This window comes from Chlorocebus sabaeus, chromosome 14 (genome assembly GCF_047675955.1).
Source record: "Chlorocebus sabaeus isolate Y175 chromosome 14, mChlSab1.0.hap1, whole genome shotgun sequence".
In the NCBI taxonomy this organism is placed as follows: Eukaryota; Metazoa; Chordata; class Mammalia; order Primates; family Cercopithecidae; genus Chlorocebus; species Chlorocebus sabaeus.
The window spans coordinates 106,059,397-106,084,770 of NC_132917.1; the positions used below are offsets into that span (position 1 = coordinate 106,059,397).

General features: G+C 43.2%; 1 protein-coding gene across 2 annotated transcripts in view; it reads right to left on the minus strand.

Moving 5' to 3' along the window:
* Window positions 1-25,374, minus strand: part of TGFBRAP1 (transforming growth factor beta receptor associated protein 1) — a 64,676-nt gene that overhangs the window by 21,581 nt on the left and 17,721 nt on the right. Inside the window, exons 2-4 of one of the 2 annotated variants that reach the window (XM_008008278.3) lie at window positions 21,409-22,113; window positions 12,718-12,912; window positions 10,585-10,739 (exon numbers count right to left, since the gene is read on the minus strand). In XM_008008278.3, the coding sequence (XP_008006469.2) occupies window positions 10,585-10,739; window positions 12,718-12,912; window positions 21,409-22,096 (1,038 nt within the window). In that variant the 5' untranslated portion in view covers window positions 22,097-22,113. The remainder of the gene's footprint in view (window positions 1-10,584; window positions 10,740-12,717; window positions 12,913-21,408; window positions 22,114-25,374) is intronic. The other variant, XM_008008279.3, reaches the window with a different exon arrangement.

The following is a 25,374-nucleotide window of genomic DNA, read 5'->3' on the forward strand; positions in this document are numbered from 1 at the left end:
AGCAACCGTTCCTCACCTACTTCCAGTAGAAATCCCTTTAGAGACGTCAGAAAAAGCAGGCTCCTCAAACCTTTCAGTTTTCTTTTTACCATCTGTCTTTATTTTTCTTCCCCGAAACCCGCCATTTCTGACATAAAGACCGAACCAATTATGCCACCCAACAGTAAGCAAAAGGGAGTGAGGCAAAGTTCTGTTGCCTGGAATGCCAGTAACATTTCCGAAAGCAGAAATACTAGAGGCCAGCCACTTAGCAAAAGGGATGCAGAGGACCCATCAGCTGCTGTAGAAGAATTCTCAATCACACCCAGGCTTGTTGAGGAGAAATCAGCTGAACGGCAATTTATTCCTTTTGGCGGTAGGATTCAAATGGCATCCACTCTTCCCCTATCTGCAGGGAAATGGAAATTACTTTTGTGGACATTCCAAATCTTAAGAAGAAGGGGTTATTTTCTATACTCTAGTCTGGGAATGCTACACGCACACTTCGAAGGGGAATGCCAAGAGGTTCTTCGTCCCGGATGTAAGCATCACGGATGCGGAAGCCCGGGATGATACAAAGAGCACTGTCGGATTCCACCTAAAAATGCCTGATCAGAAACTTTACCAAGAATGGCCAATTCTCGGTTCTCCCAAGTTGACGGTCTCATTCCCAAACTGTCTACTACCATCGATGCCTCCTCCTGCTCTCTGCTCAGGTGATCCTGGGCTATAAAACCTGGAGCCAGGTAGGCTGCCAGGGAAAAGACGAGACGGATGAATACATACGAAGGACAGAGAACAAGAAAGTCCATTGATCTCCAGAGCTAACTCATCAGTGGAAGCTCCAAGCTTCTTTTTTCATTACCAGCTCATCCCTCATTATAAGGCAGTGGTACAAACTCCCAGGTGAAGAGAGTAAGTCAGCAAACTAGCCCTCTAAGGAGCCACCCTATGTCTACTCTGTACAGAGGCTGCAGGCCAGGCTTAAGAGGCTGCATGGATTCTGGAAGCAAGTTGAAACTGAAGTCAAAATCCTTATTATTAATATTATCTTTCTGAACTGAGATGTCTAACATTTGTGATTTGGGGAACTGGAAGAAGATTCTAATCTAAAGATTTCTAAAACTGTTTCCAAGGCTGCATTGTCTAAGTTAAATACCACACAAGCGCTCCTGGAGAGAACAGTTCCTCCAAGCACTGAATTCAAAGGGCAGCTTCTCTCATGGCTCCTTACTGTGCACTGCCTAACCAAATACACAACCTTTCAACTAATGGAATATTACTCAGCCTTAAAAAGGAAGGAAATTCCAACACATGCCACAACACAGACGAACCTTGAGGACAACGTGCTCGGTGAAGTCAGCCAGTCACAAGACAAATACTGAATGATTCCCCGGATACGAGGTCCCTAGTGCAGTCAGGTTCATAGAGACAGAAAGCAGAATGGGGGCTGCCAAGAGCTGGTGGGGGTGTAGGGCAGGGAGGTGGGGAGTTAGTGTTCAACAGTACAGCGTTTCTGCCTGGGAAGATGAAAGGTCAGGAGATAGAGGGTGGTGATGGCTGCACAGCATGGTGAATACACTCAATGCCACAGAACTACACACTTAAAAATAGTTAAAATGGTAAAATTTATGTTATGTATATTTTACCACTTTAAAAAAAAAAAAAAAAAAAAAAAACTTCTCCAGGTAGATTTTTTCCCTTTACTGAATTTTGGTAGTAGCCGAAGTCTTCTCACTTCTATGGTGATCTGTGGTGGAGGCTGAGGTGAAACGCTCTAAAATCAGAATGTGTGGGTCTGAGTGCAGGCTCTGCCCGTCATTAGCTGTGTGGCCGTGTGCAGGTTATTCTGACCTTCCACGCTGCATCTTCATCTTTATAGAGGGAGCAGAATCGTGCAACCTCAGAGTTGGGGTGGGGATTAAGAGAGTGCAGTTGGGTGTGGCCGTCACAACAGTGCCTGGCGTGCAGTAAGCACACAATAAATGTTGTCTCTGTCTTCAGGCTGAGCCTGTGATTAGCACTCCTAACTAATCCCAGGCTTTAACTGTCTCCATCACCTTCTAAGTCTGTCTGCTTGATTCTATCACATCTCTGTAAGTAATGGAGGGAGGTGGATAAATCCTTTTCTAATGAAAGAAAGACTTACAGAAAATTAGATTTTAAAAGGAAACTTCCTATGAGCAGCTGGAACAACCACACGGTGGCAGCACCGACACTGTCACGTGACAAAAGCCAGTTTCTCAAACATGGCGCCTCAGGTGGCTACACCAGCTCCTAGGCCAAATGTGATACAAAAACGCATCAAGTGGTGAGGCGTGGATAAGGAATATAATGGAGTCATTTACTGCAACTCAGAAAAATACTTTCTTTCAAATCTGTAAAAACTGGATAGGTCAAATGTGGGCTCAGACTAGAATATTTTTCATAGCTATAGTAAGAATTTTTTGAGAAAGGTGACAACCACAACCAAATGAGTCTGCAAATACCACAACAGGACACACACCATGTAAACCCTGGAGCTGAGGGGAGATGAACAGGCACACAGGGGCGACGCAGACTCCTGAGCCAGTGCTGACAACAGCATGAGCAGCCTGCCTCTCCCCTTCCTCAGCTTCCCTCTCCAGGGCTCTCGGCTACGGCTGGTTCTTTAATTCAGGGATGGGATGGGGCTAAGAGGCAGTGGGTCACCCCGACTAGATTATACGATCGACTGCAGACCTGGAGAAGGGAAATTGGCAAACACAGTTATTGCCAGCCAGCTACCAATGCACAGAGGATAGTCTACTCCTGGCATGGGGCAGACCACTAAGATTCATGTTATAATGCCCCATTACATGGAGAATATAACAGGAATATATGAGACATAAGTATCATTCTTGTAAGTATAGCCAAATTCTAAACAAAAATTGGCATGAATGTTACCATTTTAACTATATTCATACTAACTCCTTTTTTTTTAACTTATTAAAAAACCATGTAAGTAATTGTCTAAACAGAAACATCTTTCCCAAAATATATTAGGTGGAACATGAGGACCATGGCATTCTCCTTGTTAAAAAGGCAATGCGTCCTGATTGAATAAATTTATAAACAGGTGTGTATGCATGTGTATCTATATATGTAAATGTTATATAAAATATATAAACTGAAATGCACTTACTTGTGTAGATATAAAAATACAACTGTATCATGTATAAAATGATGCATTTCTATATATATAGAATATCTATATCTATAGAATATAGATATAGATAAATATATAGAATATATATATATATCCCTTCTTGAGGGCACACAGAAAGATAAAAATATAATAATATATAAAATATACCCTCTTAGGGAATCACAATAAGTATTAGAATATTAGAGGCTCTGAAAAAACCTTCAATTAAGAAACCCAATTAACTTAACCTTCCAAAATAGAATCTTCCTCCCACCCTGCACCTGTTACTGTCCCTGCACAAGTGTTTGGTGAAACAAAGTGGGAAGCCTTGATTCAGAAGGAAGCCTGCAATGGACACATGCAAAGCACAAAAAGTGGTCAATTCCAAATATGGGAATAGGGAAAGGAGGCAGCGAGGTGGTGGCAAGAAAAGAGGGAGAGCACACATAAGCAAAATTCACAAAAAAAAAAAAAAAAAAAAGGTCCAACCTCTCTTGGGAAGGATATACACAAAAAATTGCAACACTGGTGACTTAGAGAGAAAAATGATGTGCTAAGGAAGAAAAGGACATTTGCCATTTGATTTTTCTTTTAACCACACGCATGTATTTTTTTCTTCTGTGCTTTTCAAAATTCAAAATTCCTAAGTAATATATTCAATAGGGCTCAAATTTTGAGGCACTGAAAAGGGATACAGCAAGCCCTCTTATTCCTGTCCCAGCCAGCAGATGCCCTCCAGAAGGAATCAGTGCTATTAATTTCTTGTGTAGCCTTCCAGAGACGTTATGTATTGACGAGCAAATACTTTTACGCCATTTTAATAGTGGTAGCATGTTATGCAGGCTCACTGGCACTTTGTGTAACTTATTCTACCTTAATGCTATGTGATAAGCCCTGAAGGCCTTGACGCTCTTCCTGGCTGCACAGCGCTGCAGCCCCCGTCTGGGCTATAATACATTTAATCATGTCCCACTGGCAGCCTCTAGGTTTTGTGGTTGTTGCTTTTTAACAAACAATAATGGAGTGAAAAGTTTTCTACATCTGTTATTTTGAATTTCAGTGATCAGATCTGTAAAATACACTTCTGGGTATGGAATTGTAAGTTTTAATGTCGACAGATATTCTTGAATTGCCCTCCCAAGAGGCTGTATCAATTTAAATTATTACAGAACACCTGAAAGCACCTGTTTCCCCACTTTCACCAGGACGGTATTATGAAACTCTCTGATCTCTGATAACATAATGAATGAAAAATGTACTGGTGTATTCTTATTGTGTATACCTCTACATGAGAGACAAAGCATTTTTTCATACATCTATTAGATAGGCAATTTAAAAAAAATTTTTTTTGAGACAGTCTTGCTCTGTTGCCCAGGCTGGAGTGCAGTGGTGCAGTGGCACAATCTCAGCTCACTACAACCTCCGCTTCGTGGGTTCAGGTGACTCCTGTGCCACAGTCTCCTGCGTAGCTGGAATTACAGGTGCATGCCATCATGCTCGACTAATTTTTGTATTTTTAATAGAGACAGGGGTTCACCATGCTGGTCAGGCTGGTCTCGAACTCGTGACCTCAAGTGATCCTCCCACCTCAACTGATCCTCCCACCTCAGCCTCCCAAAGTGCTGGGATTACAGGTGTGAGTCGCTGCACCTGGCCAGCAATTTCATTTTCTATAAAATGTGTTCATATTCATTTTTCTATTGGGCTATTCATATTTCTTTCATATATCCCAAGGAATTCTTCAGAGATTAGACAAATTAGCTCTCTTTCTGTGCTGCAAACTACAAATATTTTTCCTAATTTGCTATTTCTCTTGAATTTGTTTATAGGTTTTGCCATGCAGGATGTGTATATGAGAGAGAGAAAAAGAGAGAGAGAGAAAGAGAGAAAGAGAGAGAAAGTGAGAGAGAGAGAGAGAGAGAAAGAGAAAGAGAGAGAGAGAGAGAGAGTGTATGTGTGTGTGTGTGTGTGAATTTAATTTTTTCTTTATGGATTCTGGGTTTTCAAATAAATTATTTAAAAATATTCCAAAACCATCTGGGCACGGTGGCTCATGCCTGTAGTCCCAGCACTTTAGGAGGCCAGGGTGAGCAGATGACCTGAGGTCAGGAGTTCGAGACCAGCCTGGCCAACATGGTGAAACTTCGTCTCTACTGAAAATACAAAGAATTAGCTGGGTGTGATGGCACGTGCCTATAATCCCAGCTACTCGGGAGGCTGAGGCAGAAGAATCCCTTGAACGCGGGAGGCGGAGGTTGCAGTGATTGTGAGATTGCGCCACTGCACTCCAGCCTGGGTGACAGAGCGAGACTCCATCTCAAAAAAATAAATAAATAAAATGTATCTGGGAAGGTGGTATCTGGGAAGGTGGTGGCTGTTACGGACGGAATGCTTGTGTCTCCCTAAAATTCCTATGTTGAAATCATTCCCCCTAGGGTATTAGGAGGTGTAGTCTTGGGGAGGTAATTAGGATTACATGAGGTCATAAGGGTGGAGCCCTCATGAATGGGATCTGAGTAGTGCCCTTATAAGAATACTGAGAGAGCTTGCTTCTGTCTCTGCCATGTGAAGACTGAGAAGACGGCCATCTACGAATCAGGAAGCTGGCCATCCCCAGACACCAAACCTGCAGACACCTGGATCTTGGGCTCCAGACTGAGAAATAAATGTTTGTTGTTGAGGTCATCCAGTTTATAGTATTGTTCTAGCAATCTGAGATGACTAAGAAAGTAGGGGTACAGTTTTTTAATCTCCCAGTCTCCTCTGAAAAGAGACAGAATGATTGGTTCATAACAGCACTATTCACCACAGCCTAAGGTGGTAGCAACTTATTCATTGACAGATAAATAACTAAACAAAATGTGGTAGGTACATACAACGGAATATTATTCGGCCTTAAAAAGGAAGAAGATTCTTCCGTGCTGCAACATGGATGAACCCTGAGGACATGCTGCTAAGAGAAATAAGCCAGTCACAGAAGGACAAATATTGTATGACTTCACTTCTGTGAGGTTCCTGGAGTAGTCAAATTCATAGAGACAGAAGTAGAAGTGGGGATTGCCTGGGCCGGGTGCAGAGGGAACGGGTGGGCATATAGTGGGAAGGGGGAGGTGACTTTGCAGGCTCCAATTTGCCATGTGTGCCAACATGGAGAAATCTGACATAAAAGAAATCTGTATGCTTTGAGCCTCTAAGCAAACAGATCAAGTCACTACAAGGGAAAGAAACCCAGATTATCATCAGATTTTTCACTGCAACTCTATCATGGTAGAACATATTTAGGTTCCTCATTGAAAGATAAGACGAGTGGAGGACTGACTCTGTATCCAGCCAAACTGGCCCTCAAGGATAAAGTCTGCAATGAACTGTCATTGTCATCAAGAAGCACAAACTCAAGAGACAGTGTCTCCATATTCTCACTGTGAAATATCTCCCAGAGGACTGCTTTAGAAAACCAAAATGACTAGAAAGACATCAACAGAAAATTTGATGGTGAGCATTCAACACATATTTGTCCACAGAACTAAGAGACCAAATAGCATGCGGAAGGCTCTATGCTTTCAAAAAGTACAGACAATACAACCATCAACAAATAGGGAAGAATGAGAGATTATACAAAAAAGATGAGACGCTTGCTGACTGCCTTCCGGGTACCGGCTGGGAATTGAGGGCTATTCCTCCAAAGCAGATGCTGAGGAACACAGGGGAAGAGTGAATGAAGACGTTACTGGCTAATTTCAAACACGGCTCCAAGTGGGGAAGCAACGGACAGTAGAAACCCTCCCAAAAAAGAGAAGGTAAAGGAATTTTATAAGGTGGATCATATTAAGGTAACCATTAGAACAAAAAAATATAACACAAATACACCAAAAGACAGAAAAGAAGGGAGGAAGAAAGAGAGACACAGAGGGACAGTGGGAAGAAGGAAGGGAAAGAAAGAATGAGGGGGGTAGAAAGGGAGGTAGAGAGAGGGGAGTGGGGGGGAGAGAGAGAGAGAGAGAGAGAGAGAGAGAGAGAGAGAGAAAGAGAGAGAAAGAACATGCAAATAAAACAGACCACACAGTGAAAGGAGGGAGGCAGTGAATAGAGAGAAGGAGAGAAACTGAGTTTAGACTTCTTTGAATATACTTTGTTTTACTGATTTGACTTTTGAGCTCTGTAAATATTTTAGATAATTATGAAACAAATTAAATTTTTAAAAGCAATCCCCAAAAAATCAAAAGTCAAATGAAACAAATGAACCTAACTACATATATAAGAGCCGGTGGCAGAACCACACAGAGGAGAACTACCTCACGTGACATTAAAACAGTAATTTGAGTGTACAGCCTAGCGAGATTTTCCCTAAGGATTAAAAAAAAAAAAAAAATGCATAGCAAAAACATTCATTGGAAGAGTGTGGAAACACAAGCACTGACCAGACACCCAGCACACAAAGGAATCAGTGCTGATTTGGGGGAGTGACGACAATGGTACTGTGGTTACATTTCAAAGAGCATCAGTGCTTTCAGAGACATGTATTAAAATGTTTTTAGATGAAATGGAAAAAAAAATCTATCGGAGCTCAAGCTTAAATATAAACACTATCCATATTGTGTGATAGAAATGAAGTAATATTTTGTGTGTGACACAAACCTTTGTCTATAGAGCAGGATGTCCCTTTACTGTCTCTTATTTTAAATACAGCATTCTAAACTGTAATATAATTTAAGGCTTGTTTTCTAAAGTTCTGAACAACCCTTTTGGCTCGAAGAAATGATCCTTAATCCCAGCCCCACAGTCAAACTTCTTGACAAACCCGTTGCTAATTCAGAACTCAGAGAAGCGAAACCAGCCCTTGCTTTAAATGAAGGGAAAGGAGTGCAACGGTGAAGAAGTCTACTGAGCTCAAGCTTCTCATCCTCCCCCTTCCTGATTTCTTGAAGCTTGGGGTCTAGCACGTGGTCATAAGCACTCTAAGACTAAAAGAAGCAATGTGCTTAACCAGATGAGCTGAATCTAATCCTTTAAAACATACACATTTATGAAAAGTCATTTCTAAACCTTTTTTTTTCATCAATATTGTTTTATTGTTTAAGATTTCCATTTCACACAAAAACCCCGTGCTGCCAATCCATTATACCACAGCTCTGCTGAAGTCCATTTGGAAGCTCTGAATTCCTCATTCATTCTTTCCTTGGTATTAAAACGAAAGAACTTACCCAGGACCTAGGGGAGGGAGAAGCGTGGAGCTGAGGGGTGAACTGATAAATGGTATGGGCCGTAAATCGCAGGTGCATGGGGTAATAAGTCCTTAGCTCTGCCCAGAGGAAAGGGAAGGCTTAGTGAAGAGGAGATATTTAAGTGAGGTATCAAAACCATTTTATCAAGTAGAGACGTACACTCCAGTAATTGCAGGGTAAAGGGCCCCACGGGGAGCACCAGCCTGACTTAGCCAGCCTGATGTCCAGAGGCATGGCTGATCTGCGCTGCCACGTCTTGTCTGTGAAATGAGGACAATGGTACCAGCCATGACCGAATGCTTTTGAGGGTTAAAACAACAAATGTTTTTAAATGCCTTGCAGGGTTCCTGACATATCATCGGGCTCACTGCTTGTTTGTTCTCTTTGTCTTCCACCCTTTGAGGCAGAAATGTAGAATGTAGGCATGTGCTTCATAGGAGTGAGTGTGTGTGTGTAAGTGTGTGTAAAAGACAAGGAGGCCACAGAAGAGGGTGGGGTCAGCCAAGCTTCAAGGCTGTGGACTTGACCTGGGCAACGAGATGCCCACTAAAGTATTCTAAGCAAAGGACTTGGTCTATAATTGAGAAAGATCATTTCCACATAGTTGCATGGAAGATGGACTGCGATCACACACGTAGGCTGTTAAAAACGCCGGCAAACGTGAGCATGGTCTGAATACCAGCAGTAACAATGGGAACTGAGAATAATGGGTGAACTTGAGATAATTCTGAGGGTGTATTTCCGGGGCTGGAGATAGGAGCTTGCAGTAATACAGGGAGAAGCGGGAAGTAGGTTAGAAAAGAAACAAAACAAAACAAAACACCCTGAGATATCAGACTGGAGAACAAGATGACTACTATCACCTAATACTGACTGTGTAGCTCTACTCTGGCAAAAAGCATAGGGAAAAAAAAGAGCAAAAATCAGATAAAGGGCATTGAAAGCCTCTGTAAGAAAATGTTAACATGCTTAAAATGTGCACATGGTGTGTGTGCAAGGAGAGAATACTCCACAGTGGCAGCTGTGAAAACCTTGGAATGTGGCCCCCCTGGACTTCCACACATCCACCGAGGGCAGCTCGCAGGAGAGGAGCAGGGGCTGAGAGTGCGTGCGGCAGTGGCAGGCCTGGGACTGGCGATCTGCCTCTGGTCTGCACCTTCCCCTCCAGGGCACCAGAAGCTCAGCAGCTTTCTTCTTTTTGCCTTTGCTGCCCCCTGCTGAACGCTAATAGATCAGTCTTACTCAAAAGAGGAACAAAAATGAAAAGTTTATCGATGTTTAAATGTAGAAAAGAGGTCCTGTCCGCCTTCACAGCCCACAACCATAAATCACACATCCCGTCTTTCACTTTCAGAATCTGCCCTTTGCTGCACAAAGCACCTGAGTCCAAAGAGCATTTCATTCCACAACAATCACACTGTTGTCTCTAAAATCTGACCAACATTATTAAGAACTTTTTATTATTAATTTAGATATTCATATGAAGCACACAAACATATCAACATTATGTTTTGTTCCCCTCAAATACAGAGTAACCTGAACAACCTAACAACTCATCAAGTAATAGTTTTTAGGAGACCCGATTTATATCAATTGCATTTGCTATACCAACTGTATTTAAAATGAGTGTTTCTCAAGTGCGTTAAAAATGTCCTCCTAAGGAAATCAACTAGATGGGGTTCCTACAATATCAATTTAGTTAGTAAAATGGTTATCAATATGGTTACAGCAAATCTATAGTAAATAGATTTACAGTATTACTAATCTATAGTAAAGCTTTTCCTATAGATGATAGAAATCTAAACTTTAATTCAACAACTTCCTGACAAATACAAATTCTAAATTCGGAGACAAATTAACTTGACCTCACTCTTTTGCTTTGTAAGAACTATGTTCTTGATCCTTCTCTGAAGGTCCACGGAAGAGGAAAGTTGATTAGAAATACAAGCCCATATCTAAAGTAGCAGAATCAAGTCAGAAGTTGGAAGCCTGACTTCTCCACTGTTGCCAGTGCCTTCTCAGTCACAAGCTGTTCGACCACCCTGAAGCCTGTTTCCTTATCTATACAATGTGGATTTGTTGAGAAAATTAAACAACAGATATAAAAGCGGTGTGTACAGCCCGGTACACAGGAAGGGCCGATGCACGTTAGTTAAATCTGAATGTCCTCTAACTGGTGACTTAGAGGCATATTTCTGTGACCAGTTAATTACAAACCTGAAATTTTTCCTTCGGAATGTTCCTCCGGGCTCCTTTTGCTAAAACCAAAGCCTCTTCTACTCTGCGGCTTGCTAGGAGATCCTGTATTTGTTTTTCCAAAGGTAATGGAACCAAGATGTAAACTCCTTTACTTGTGGCAACGATCACTCTTCCTGGGAAGAAATTCAGCATTGTCGGAAAGAGAGAAAACATACTGCCTGCAAAAAGACACAACTGCTTTCCCCAAACTGGATCATTACCTGATTTGTTGAACAATTTCCCCCTAGTTTTCTCAAAGGAATTCCTACAAAAATTATAAATTATAATCCTTTTCTTTTTCCCACACTGTCAACTGTCAGAAAAGGGCAAACTCTTACTATGACATTTCCAAAGAATAACATCTTTTTTTTGCCTTTTTTTTTTTTTAATTGAGAAATGCTGGTAAATGTAAAATCAGTGTAGTAAACACATAATACATAGCCCACTGAAGATGGAGAGTGCAATCAGGGAACATTATCAATAAGAATACACACCATTTTTAAAACATTCTTTTCCTTCCAAGTTAGTTTACATAAAATTAAAATGTTAATGTGATATTTTGAAGCATGAGATAATATTTCATCCTCATTTGCCAACCAGAAATACCTCCAAAGTCTTGCCATTAATATTTTCATCTCCCCACAGTCCTGCACATTAACCTGGCCCACTGCCATTGTCATTTTACCTGTGAGCCCCTCCACAGGTAGTCTGTGGAAGAGTCAGAACTGCGGTCCAAGACGAGCTCCTACTACTAAGCTTCCAAATTAAATTTGGTTCCCTTCTGCAGAAACTTTCAGCTAAGCACCACCTGTTTACAGGAAACAATCTAACTCTGTCTTCCGTATCACAACGAAGGCAGTTTTTCTCATTCCCAAATGACATTCTGTCCCTCCTCTGCCTGGAGTCACTTTTCCCAGGAAGCCTCCCTGTGTTCCCACCCTGGGCGGGTTACATCCTCCTCCTCTGTGTGTCCACCACACCCTGAGCCCGCCTCTACCACTCAACAGGCACCGCACCACAATACTGCTCTGTGTGTGAGCCCAGCGCAGGCACCGGAGACCCACTGGAATTAACCCACTCAATGGCAGGAACTGGGAGCCTTCTTATCTCCTGTAAGCATCTATAAGACAGCACTTGGCACAGCGAGGGTACTAAAATCCTTCGTCTGGTGAACTAAAATCCTTAAGTGGCAAATGCAACGCATACATCTAGATTCGTTCCTGGTTGGAAGAAACTATGATAAAAGCCATTCTTAGGACAATTGGGGAAATCTGAATATTGGCAGGACAGGAGATGGTATCATAAATTAATGTGAATTTTTTTCAGGAGTGAAAATGGCCTTGTAGTTTTGTAGGAAAATGCCCTTATTCTTGGGAGATGTGTGTGAAAGAATTTTGGGATTAAACATTATGATATCTTTCTCTTACTTTCAAATGGCACAGCAAAATGGTAACAAGTATTGAATCTAGGTGAAAGGTTCCTGGTGGTCTACTTTGTCTCTCTTACCACTTTTCGGAATGCTTCCAAGTGTTCAAAATAAAACTGAGGAAAAGTAGAGTAAATCCTTCAAGTGGCTCACCATACACACGAAATGAAATCCCTCCTGCCTCCGCCTCCCCAATTACCCTGGTCTGCTGCAGCCTCAGCTCGCGCTGCCCCTTCACACACACCATGCACTACAGTCACAGTGAACTGCTTGCGTGGCCTGAAGCCCACAGTACCCTCTTTAACGGATTCGCATACACCTTTCTCTCTACCAGAAGGTGCTTTCACACAATATCTGCTTGGCTGACTCCTATGCATCCTCAAAGGGTTGGCTAAAACAGCACCTCCTTCAGGAAGTCCTCCCTGCTATCTCTAGGAAATACTTTCTCCTCTGCTCTCACAATGGGCCTTATTCCATCGTGATCACGCTTTTATGCTGCCATAACTATTTGTTTAAATGTCTGTCTCCCCACTAACTGTGCAGCCCCTGAAGCACAGAGGCTGTACTGGAGTCATCTGTGTATCTTCTATGCCTAGCGCAAGGCCCAATTCCTAAATGATATTTACTGAAGAAATATTACAAAAGAGTTAAGTAAATTTCACTAAGACTTCTACGTGAATGAGTACCTTCAAAGTCCTGTAGGATGTGGCCCTCCTTAAAGGGCAGGGTCTGCTTCTGTTGCTGATCCAACATGCTGTGGACTGTGATGAATTCGTCATCAAGCGCTATGACGTATGGAAAGGACACAGCCGCCCCAATCACGTTCTCCGACCAGTGCACAGGGGCGCGCTGGGATATCCCTGCGACTGTGGCAAACATGCCTAGAAGTAAAAAGGAAGAGTTAGGTGGGCTTCCAAATAAGCATGGTGTCTTTTTCCTGTAGCTATGTCTAGATGCAGAACGTCCCCTGCCCACCAGCAATTTTCTTGTACAGTCTTGTACTTCAAGAAAGGAAAAATAATATAATATGTTGTATGTGTGAAGAGCCCTACAGGAATTTATTTCTGTGAAGAGAACTACCTTACCCAGAATGTATATCTGATATTTACTTCCAATTCAAAATGAGGTTGTAATAATATTACCACAAACTTAGTAAAATAAAAAATAAAAAATAAAATAGGCCGGACGTGGTGGCTCAGGCCTATTATTCCAACATGTTGGGATACCAAGAAGGGCAGATGGTGCTTGAGCTCAGGAGTTGGAGACTAGCCTGGGCAACACGGCGAAACCTCAGCCCTACAAAAAATATAAAAATTAGCCAGGTGGGGTGGTGCACATCTGTAGTCCCAGCTACTTGGGAGGCTAAGGTGAGAAGAACACTTGAGCCCTAAAAGTCAAGGCTGCAGTGAGCCATGATCATGCCACTGTACTCCAGCCTGGGCGACAGAGTGAGAGCCTGTCTAAAAATAAATGAAATAAAATAAAACAAAATAAAATAAAAATGAGGTTAAAAATACATTGCCATATAAGCCACATGACGATTTATAAAGCATGTGTCCTCACGTGAGGACAAAGTGACTTTCAAATAGGGTGCGATCCTGAGGATTCTGCTGAATTTCTGCTCAAAGAACATGCTCTAGATGGCACAACTCTCGGGGTCACATGGACACCACCACCATCGCACAGCCTCACCCTGGAGGTCAAACTGGGTCCCTGCATTTACCTGCTCACGGCTGAGCATCGCCCAACCAGAGAACTATGTAGCACAGAAGCCCTGATGATTGTTTTTAAAATAAAAGGGGCAAGAGCCTGGGGCAGTGGTGCTTGTCTATAATCCAAGCTACTTGGGAGGCTGACACAGGAAGATTGTTTGAGCCCAGAAGTTCAAAACCAGCCTGGGCAACATAGTGAGACCCCATCTCAAAAAGCACTGTCATAGGACAGTGCTTCAAACCACAGGTTTAGAGTCTGGTGGTTACTATGCCACAGATAGAATCTGTATATAGGTACGCTGTGAGAGGTGTTACAAGTGATCTTTCAATTTGCTTATAATTGTGCCAGTTACAAGCAGAACAAAACTTAAGAAGGTTGGTTCATTTAGCCTGATGCCCATGTAGCTGAGACACAGTGCATCATAAAGATTATCGACTATTATTTCCCATCAATCCTAACACTACAACCAACAAAGGATGATAATGGAGTACAATCTTTTTTTTTTTTTTTTCTTTTTGAGACAGAATCTCAGTCTGTTGCCCAGGCTGGAGTGCAGTGGCACTATTTTGGCTCACTGCAACCTCTGCCTCCTGGGTTCAAACGATTCTCCTGCCTCAGCCTCCCGAGTAGCTGGGAGTACAGGCATGCACCACAATGCCCGGCTAATTTTTATATTTTTAGTAGAGACGGGGTTTTGCCATGTTGGCCAGGCTGGTCTCCAACTCCTGGACTAAGGTGACCTGCCTGCCTCGGCCTCCCAAAGTGTTGGGATTACTGGCGTGAGCCACTTTGCCCAGTCTATCAAATCTTTATAACTAAAACAGTTAGGTATTGGTACATGAATAGGCAAATGAACTGAGAGAATAAAACAGAAAGTCCAGAGACAGACCCAATACATTAGGAAATTTAGTACACATTAAAGGCCATCATCAGTAAGGAAAATATAGACTCTTTAATCAGTTTGTTGGGAAACTGGACAGCTATATAATAAAGATAAAATTGAGGATGGCCACAGTGGCTCACGCCTGTAACCTCAACACTTTGGGAGGCCACGGCAGGCAGAGCACTCCAATCCAGGAGTTCAAGACCAGCCTGGGCCATGTGGCAAAACCCAGTCACTACAAAAAATACAAAAATTAGCCAACTGTGGTGGCGGGTACCTGTGGTCCCAGCTACTAAGGGGAATGAGGCGGGAGGATCGCTTGAACCAGAGAGGCGGAGGTGTTGCAGTGAGCTGAGATTATGCCACTGTACTCTGGCCTAGGTGACAGAAAAATATCCTGTCTCAAAAATAAATAAATACATAAAAATTTTAAAAAGATAAAATTCAATGTATTCCTTACACTCTTCACTATAAGAAATGAAACTGGCCAGGTGCGGTGGCTCAGGCCTATAAACCCAGCACTTTGGGAGGCCGAGGCCGGTGGATCACTTGAGGTCAGGAGTTCGAGACCAGCCTGGCCAACATGCTGAAACCCTGTCTCTACTGAAAATACAAAAAATTAGCCAGGAATGGTGGCACCTACCTGTAATCCCAGCTACTAGGGAGGGTAAGGCAGCAGAATCATTTGAACCCGGGAGGTGGAGATTGCAGTGAGCTGAGATGGTGCCACTGCACTCCAGTTTGGGCAACAGAGCTAGACTCTCTCAAAAAAAAAATAAAACCACACAAGTACTAGAAGAAAACACAAGTGAATTTGTCTTTAACCTGGAAGACAAAGAAATCTTCCTAATTATAACTCAAATTCAAGAAGTAATATCAGAAAATATTGATACATTTGATTACACAGAATTTTCTTTTTCTTTTTGAGATGCAGTCTTGCTGTGTTGCACAGGCTAGAGTGCAGTGCCTAGTTACAGGCAGAATTACAGAGCACCACAGCCTCGAACTCCTGGGCTCAAGCGGTCCTCCTGCCTCAGCTTCCTGTAGCTGGGACCACAGGCACATGCCACCACACCTGGTGAGATTACATCAAATTTTTTAAAAAAGCTTTTGCACAGTAAAACATGGAAACAAATACTTGAAACTTACATAACAGAGAAGTTGGTATCTCACATATATAAAGAATACTAAAAAAACAAAAATAATTTAAGAAGGGCTAGAGATAAGAAGAGATAATTCCCATTAGAAGAAATATAAATAGTTTTTAAACATGTGAAAAATGTTCAACCATGCACATAAACAAGGGAAATGGAAATTAAAACTACACCATGAAACCATTTCTCATATACTAGACAGGCAAAAACACACACGTTTGGACAACATCCTCTGCTGGCAAAGCTGGAGGGAAACAGGTACTTTCATAGGTTGCTGGGGAGAAATAACATGGTGCAACCTTTATCAAGGGAGACTATGGCAACACCTCGCATTTATACTCTGACTCTGCTATCTCCTTTCTAGAAAGCTTACCAAGATACACTGAAAACACACATGCATACATGCAAATATAAGTTCCTAGGAATAGCTAAAGACTGAAAAAGACCCCAAATGTCCATTAATAGATGGAACGCATTATGGTTCCTCCACACAGCAGAACAGTGCACAGCTATACAAATCAAGGAGGAATACCTCTATATTATACTCTGAAGTGACCACGTTAATATACTAAGTAAAAAAAAAAAAAAAAAAAAAAAGGCAAGGTGAGGAAAAGTACGCTACCATTTGGCCAAGAAGGAGGAGATACAAATATTTACATATTTACGTTGTATTTTAAAATGCAAGAATAAACCCTAAAAATAAAGGTTACCTATGGGAGAGGGAGACTTGGCAAAAAAATGGCTATAAGCTTAGACCTCTTTGATGGTATCTTGCTGTATCCATCTGTCCTGGAACTTTGTAAACATTTATATAATAAAAAATAAACCAAAGCAATTTCTAAAAATCAAAAGTAAAATGAAACAAACAAATCTAAGTATAAATCTGGTTGATGGCATAACCACACAGAGAAGAAATACTCCAAGTGACTTTGAAACACAGTAATTTGACTATATTTCTAATACCCTAAGGACAGAAAGAACCACAAACCATCAAAGTTTCCAATAATTATACTGTGGGAGCGGTAGTGTTGGTCCTGTTACTCTGTTGTATGTACTGCGGGATAAATCAAAGGAGTAACTATGTTGAGGTAGTAGAGAAGTAAGATCTTTGGTGTGGTTGAAAGGAAATACAGGTACAATGATGGATTGGTTTTATCAACATGATTTCACAATGAAATTATCTTTACAAAATATATACTTGCCCAGGTGCAGTAGTGCACACCTAGAGTCCCAGCTACCTGGGAAGCTGAGGCAGGAGGCCTGCTTGAGCCCAGGAGTTCAAGGCCAGTCTGGGCAACAGAGCAAGACCTCGTTTCTAAAAGAAGAAAATAAAACAAAAAAGACATACTTCCCAGCACTGTCTACTGAAAGAAGGGCCTAGAAACATGAGCAACAAGCACCCCTAGCTCCCAGACTGTGGTCTGTAAACATCGGGGCTTTTTGGAGAAATGGCTGAAACCAGACCCAGGACAAGAAATGTACGAGGTGAGTTGGGAGCATCCTGAAAGTCAAAGAAGCAATCAGATTTCTAGTGGCATGAAGAAGGGACTGAAGAGTCCACCTGAATAAACTCCCAGCAGGCATGGATGAAACCAAGCACATCACATACATTTACGTCCATAAGTTTATAATGATACTTTTCAGAAAGCCATTTCTGTAAGACAGAAGAGACTCCCATATTGAAAACTGAATAACCGAATTGATCTCAGCAGTAACTGTCAATAGCTGTTAACATTACAGAGCGACGAAGGCATTGTGTAACCCTGACAGAGGTACTCCACCACTACGAACTAGTCTTGCCACCCCACAAAACAAGCAAATTTTTAAAAACCCTGATTCTCCTAATTTCTAGTTGAAGAAAACACAGAGGTCAGAGAGGCATGTTAAACAATACTATGGGAATGAAAATATTAAAATCCAGATTGTGGGACACGATACATGAAACCACCCAATTTCTTCAACAAAAAAATTAAAGAAAAGCAAAAAAGAGATGAAGCAGAAAACTGACATTAAAACAGAAAAAGTAACAGATCAATTGCAATGTATGGGCCTTGTATGAAACTGATTCAAACAAACTGAACAATAAACATACAAACACTTAAACAGAAATGTATATATGTATTTATGTCTATTATGATGTATGCTAATAGGAGAAATAGGACACATCTAGATATATTTGATATTAAGGAATTACTGTCAGGTTTTTTAGGAATTGTGGTTTGGTTTTCTTAGGTATCTGTAACTTAGAAATATGTACTAAAATGTTTACAGATGAAATGCTATGATGTCTGGGATTTGCCTCAAAATAAACATGTATAAACTGAGAATGCCTGATGTTGGGTGATGTCTCTACCTGGTTCATTATGCTATTCTCTTTATTATATAAGTTTACATATGTTTTCTACAATAAAAAAATTTCACAGTACGGAATTCCTCAATTTTTCGGAAAAAAATGTGGCTGGGCTAAAGAATTTTTTCTTCAAAAAGTAAGACTCTATAGTGTCAAACCATAAAAAGACATGGAGGAAACTTAAATGCATATTACCGGCTGGGTGCAGTGGCTCACACCTGTAATCCCAGCACTTTGGGAGGCCGAGGTCAGTGGATCCCTTGAGGTCAGGAGTTTGAGACCAGCCTGGCCAACATGGTGAAAACCCATCTCTACTAAAAACACAAAAATTAGATGGGCATGGTGGTACATGCCTGTAATCCCAGCTACTCGGGAGGTTAAGGCATGAGAATCACTTGAACCCGGGAGGCAGAGGTTGCAGTGAGCCGAGATTGCACCACTGTACTCCAGCCTGGGCGAGGGTGGGGGGAAAGAGAAAACCCTATAACCAAGTGAAAGAAGTCAATCTGAAAAGGCTACATACTGTATGGTCCCAACTAGATGACACTGTGGAAAAGAAAAAACCCATGGAAACAGCAAAAAGATCAGCGGCTGCTGGGGCTTAGGGGAAGGGAGAGATGAACAGATGGAGCACAAAGGACTTTTAAGGTGGTGAAAGGATTGTGAATGACACTATAATGGTGGATTCATGTCATAACACATTTGTTGAGCACGGTCCCTAATATGAACTACGGGCTTTGGGTGCTAACAACGTGTCCCTGTACCACTGTCGTATGGATAACGGGAGGGCAGGAGGTCCATGGGAATTCTGTGTACTTTCCCCTCAGTTTTGCTGTGAACCTAAAACTGCTCTAAAAAATAAAGTATGTATATATATATTTTTTAAAGTGAAAATCAAGACATATACATCAAATAGTTCGTGACAGGAATTCTCGTTTGTCACAAGAAAATGTGTTTGCACTCAGCACTTTGAAATGAGGTGTCTATACAAAAACTCTCCAAGGATAAAAAATACCAGTGTTAAAGGGAACGCACTCTCGCCAGCATCCCTGTACCATGAACATATACATGAATTCTAACATGAGCCACCCCTGGCTGGAAGAAAATACCAGGAGACATCACAAAGGTTAAAGCACTGATTCTTAATTTTGATAAGGCTGTCCGGAGAATTAGGTAAGGCCACAGAAGAACCACTAAAGCCCCTTTTGAGGAGCTAGCTATGAAAAACTTTTTGGTGGGATGAAATGACAGGACACAAAAGAGAAAATGTTATGTACCTGACATTGAAAATACTTAGTGAGCTACTTCAACTCCTTTTCATTTTTATTTATTTATTTTATTTCTTTTAGACAGAGTCTCACTCTGTCACCCAGGCTAGAGTGCAGTGGCACGATCTCAGCTCACCGTAACCTCCGCACCCCTCCAGGGTTCAAGTGATTCTCCTGCCTCAGCCTCCTGAGTAGCTGGGATTACAGGTGCTCGCCACCGTACCAGGCTAATTTTTGTATTTTTAGTAGAGATAGTGTTTCACCTTTCGGCCAGGCTGGTCTCGAACTCCTGACCTCAGGTGATCTGCCTGCCGCAGCCTCCCAAAGGGCTGGCATTACAGGCATGAGCCACCTCGCCTGGCCTCAACTCCTTTTTAGAATAAGGAGCAAAAACAATCAAATGACAACCCACCCACGTGGGAAAATCTTACCAGGAACGCTTACGGAGTTTTCAGGTTCTTTTTTTTTTTTTTTTGGACAGAGTTTCACTCTTGTTGCTCAGGTTGGAGTGCAATGGCGCGATCTTGGCTCAACGCAACCTCCGCCTCCTGGGTTCAAGCAATTCTCCTGCCTCAGCCTCCCGAGTAGCTGGGATTACAGGCATGCACCATCATGCCTGGCTAATTTTGTATTTTTAGTAGAGACAAGGTTTCTCCATGTTGGTCAGGCTGGTCTCGAACTCCCGACCTCAGGTGATCCACCCGCTTTGGCCTCCCAAAGTGTTGGGATTACAGGTGTGGGCCACCGTGTCCGGCCTGAAGTTATTTTTGTAGTTATTTACTTAAAAGAATTTTCCCACTGTTGGAGTGGGTAGATAGGTAGACATAAGCAGGAGCGAAGAGGCCCTGAGAAAAGGGAGGTCTGGAAAATCCCACATCCCAGAGACCATCAAAAAGATGCAAGCTGGCCAGGCGCGGTGGCTCATGCTTGTAATCCCAACACTTTGGGAGGCCGAGGTGGACAGATCACTTGAGGTCAGGAGTTCAAGACCAACCTGGCCAACATGGTGAAACCCCATCTCTACTAAAAATACAAAAATTAGCCAGGCGTGGTGGTGCATGCCTGAAATCTCAGCTACTTGGGAGGCTGAGGCAGGGAGAATCGCTTGAACCTGGGAGGTGGAGGCTGCAGTGAGCCAATATTGTGCCACTGCACTCCAGCCTGGGCAATAGAGTGAGACTCTGTCTCAAAACAAAACAAAACAAACAAACAAACAAAATGCATGCTAGATATGAGGAGAGAGGAGAGAAAGAGGGTAAAGGAGAAATTCCAAAGAGACATGCAGGTGCAGTAAGTATGGACCTAACCGCTGTACAACCTTCCTGGGGTGGAGGTAATGAGCAATGCAGCCATTCGGTGGGATTCACATCCAACACCGGCTGTACATGCGCACCAACTAATAGTAAGAGAGGGCCCCACAAGCTCAGGGTAGAAAGTAGGCAGGAGAAAAAGGCGGGGACTTAAGGCAGAAGTGGGAAAACCAGACAAAGGAAAAAGGCAGAAACTTAAGACAAAGGTGGGAACTTCCAAGAAAAAATCCAGCATCATAAAAACCTGATGCAGAACTCTCAGGGCTGCTGGCTTACTCTCTCAGCTTCCACTCTCCCTCATCTTTCAGAACTTACTGTCTCTCTCCATATAAACTCTCTGTTCTCTATTTCCCTTCCTAAAGCTCTCTGCTATCTCTGAATTGTCTCTTGGCCAAAATCTTTCTCCCAAGATGACTAAGGGCGGAGAATATCCGCCCTTCCTGGTAACACCACCAGAGCTGTCTTCAAGCTCCACTTCAGTGTGAAAGAAACTGGTTTGATGACTCCAACCCCATGTTCACAGAACAATGGAACTGGATTTCATTAAGCACTGGTCAAGCACTGCTGCCTCTGTCTTGCCACACATGCGCAATGTCACTGAGGATTTATTCTGCACAGCGCCAATCTCACTCTCCAGTTTCAACATGCAGTCACGGAGGCCACCCAAAAAGACCAGGTGCACAAACGCATCCTCCTCACCCAGCCCTCCGGGGCCCGCCAGCAGGAACTCCTGTCTCCCTATCCTCTTGACGATCGGCGGCCTCTCCTCGCTGCAGTAGGGAAACAGGTCCTGGGAGACGCCCGTGCTGTAGTTGTGGATGATGTACTGAGTGGTCAGAGCCAGACACAGGAAGTGGCCGTCCACAGCCACAGCGAGGGGCTGCTCGGAGGTCGACACCTCCTTGACGATCTGCACCCGGTCCTCATACACCAGAAACATCTGGATGGTTCTGCGTTTGACAGAGATGATGCAAACTTCTACACAGAATGGGTCCCCGCTCACAGGGTTCTCATTCAGTGCAAACGTGGCTGCCCCCTTGATGCGGGCCCCCGAGGGCACGGGCTCGAGGTTCAGCATGTTGACCAGGCTGATGGAGTTGTCACACAGCACCAGCAGCCTGTTGAGTGCTGAGGCTGCGCGCAGCTCGTTCACTGGCTTCTTGAAGCCCAGGTGTCTGTGCAGCTGTTTGGTGGCAGTGAACGTGGCCGGCCCGGCAGGCACTGGCCTCTCCTCCAACAGGAAGTGGTAGACGAAGCAGTCGTTGGTACCCACGTAGAGGTCCCTGCCGCAGCACTCCACACACTCTATGTTGATGCGCTCCTTGTCGCCCATCAGCAGCTCCCGCTCCACGGCAGAGACAAGCGTAAAGGCTTTGATGTTCATCATGTCTACTGGCTGATCTGCTGGAAGAGAAAGAGGAAAACTAATTTTAGAGGAACAAGGAAGAAGCAGAAACAGAGGCTGCAATAATGATACGTGGATTCCCTAGTTAGCATGTTCATTAAAGGAAACCATTCCACGCTGTCAAAAAATGGAAAGAAACCATTTCCCCACTGACCTCCCCCATCGGACAGCAAGAGATCCCAGCAGAAAACCACACATACACGCCTCCACACACACCCATACACACACACGCACGTGCTTGTGATCACATGCCATCCTGCTCGGTCCCCACACAGAGTCACCTGGAGCCTCCTCGCATTGCTCCTGGGAGACACGCTTGCAGGCAGAAGACAAATGCATGCATTCACCCACAGGCAACATAACAAAAGGATTTCTGTGAGGCAGGAGGATGACTTGACCCCAGGAGCTGGAGGCCAGCCTGGGCAATATAATGAGACCCCACTAAAAAAAAAAAAAAAAGGATTTCTGAAAAAGGCAGAAGTGATCCTCATTGGTCTTCCCTGAGTTTCTACAGCTACTTGAATATGTACTTCAGTCAATGAACACAACCACAGTTGCAGGATCCTGTCAGGGACACTGAGGCAGGTGCCAGGCCTTGGATTCCTTTGTGTTCTTCCCAAAAAGGCAGGTGCATCAGCCCCAGCTCCGGAGGAAATGTATTCATTTGGAGAGTAAAGGTGTGCCTCGGAGCTCGAAAGGCTTTCAGGTGGCGAGTGGAGCTATTCAGTGGATGTGTGGACCGGTCCCTGGCTCCCACTGAAAGTGAGAGCCTGTGGCCTCCTACTTCATCGTCTGTGGAGAACTGTGGCTTCACACTCCACAAAGTCAGAGGGAGAAGACCAGGCAAGGTGGCCTTTCTGACTTCTCAGGCGGCCAGAAGCAAACTCAAAGGCACAGTCCCTGTGATCAGGAGCAGGGCAGGGGATCAGAGAGCTGGAAAGAGGACTGCAGAGAATGACGGGAGCTGCAGGGCAGCTGGGAAGTGAAAGGTTCCCTGTCATTATCACTTCCTCACCTCAAGCTCTCTGAACATGGAACAGTGCTGCTTCATGAGAGCTTAAGTTCCTAATACTCAGAGGCATTCCAGCAAAGTGGGGAAGACCTCTCAGAAATATTCAAGAAAGGTTTACGCATCAGGGAAGGGAAGGAATCAGAGAACTTCTTTGGTGCCTTTCAACTAGAAAATTTCGGAACTCCACAATTTCTTGTCTGCCCCCATCCATGGAGGTAATGACAACTACACATGAGTGAGACTCCAGCCCCCTTCCCTAGCTCAACAAAACCCCCAGGAGGGGGGTACCCCAGGGCGGAGGAGGCTTGTCTGTGGACATGTCAGTCCTTCCTGTTTGTTTCCCATCACTTGAGCAAATTACTTGTTGCTATGGTCAGAATGTTTGTGTCCCCCTAAAATTCATATGTTGAAACTTATCCCCAGAGTAGTAGTGTTGGGAAGTGGGGCAACTGGGAGGTGATTACATCATGAGGGTGGAACCCTTACGAACGGCATTAGTGCCCTTGTCAAAGAGGCCCCAGAGCGCTTATTTTTTCCTTCCATCCACTGTGTGAGGAGGCAGCTGGAAGGCACCACCCTTGAGGGACGGACCCTCACCAAACACTGAGCCTACCATGCCTCGATCTTGGACTTCCTGGCCTCCAGAACTGAGAGCAATACATTCCTATTGTCTATTAATTACCTAGTGTATGGTAGTTTGTTACAGCAGCCTGAACAGACACTTGGCTATTCCAGTCTCAATTGCCTCATCTGTGAAATGAGCATAATAACGGTACCTACTTCACAGGATTGTTGCATGAAGTCAGTCAGCTCATACGAAATGCTGACAGCCGGCACACGGCACTCAAACTTTTGGATCTCATCATAAGTACTATGATTCCCTCCCAGTCTGGATCAGCTCCTATTCCTCTCTCAAACTACCAGCTTGCCTCAGGTTTTTATTTCCCAAGCTGGGCACCAAGAGATTAAACTATGCTGTCCTCTGTCCTCAGATATGGGTAACCCGTTCACCTCCACCAAAAGACAGCCTGCATCATAAGCCAGAAACACACTCACACACCTGCCCCACCCCACGACATCTTCACACTCATTTATGGGAGCTCATCTTCACAGAAACTATGGAAAAGAGATGGGGGAAGTGTAGAGGGAGGCTCAAAAGGCACCCCAGAGAAGGAATCATGTCCATCTACCTCGGGGCTGTGGGAACATCCCCAGAATCCCAGGTGAGGCCGGGTGCAGAACTCCTGCAGGCTTCTACAAATAGTCTCTGGCACAAACAGCTCTTAAACAACGTCACGTATTTGTCCCAACCAAACACAACTACCAAAACCCACCTAGACACTATTTTTTTCTCCATGTAAATGCTAATGAGTAAAACCCAGATACTGAAATGTCGGCTTCCAGACATCTAAGTTAGTGAAAGTGAAGTAATACAAAATACTTCTTCCTTCATTGATGAATCAATCAAGGTTGTCTTTTTTAAATGGCAGGAGTAAGCAGTTCTGCTATTTAAAATATAAATTGTGTCTTACTTTGCGGAAGGAATAGAGAAACAAACGCTGGGCACCTATAATCAAACTGCTTTTATTTAGCTTCTTAAAAGTATATTATCCATAATTCCAGCCCCTGTCTTCAGTTAGCACAAGGGATAAACTAAACACATTTGCAGTAAAGAATATTATAGAAAGAATCAAACTCCTCATATTTAGTCTAAATCCTGGGGTAGATAGAGAAGGGGAGGGGAGAGAGAGCTGTAAACAAATATATGGTTTACTAAAAAGTCATAACTCTATATTTAAAAAGAAATGCAATATTGTTTCACTATCTAGTAAACTAGCTACTCAAGCCTTGCTAAAGATAAGCTTCCTGTTACAAGCCTTTAAATTAAGGACTTGCTTTGGTAATTAAATGCTAATAATGCAGAATTACATGGAGGTAAATGAAAGCTGAAGAAGTAACATGCTAGCACTTAAAAATGACTTATCCTTAACCCTGTCTCTACAAAAAAATATAAAACATTAGCCAGGCATGGTGGGGCACACCTGTATTCCCTCCTCCTCAGGAGGCTAAGGCCGAAGAGTTGCTTGAGCTCAGCGGTTTGTGGCTTCAGTGAGCTATGATGGCACCACTACACTCCAGCCTGGGAAACAGTGTGAGATGCTTTCACACAGAAAAAATAAAAAAAGAAAAAGAAAAAAGAATTAAAATATTGGCTAGGAGTGGTGGCTCATGCCTGTAATCCCAGCAC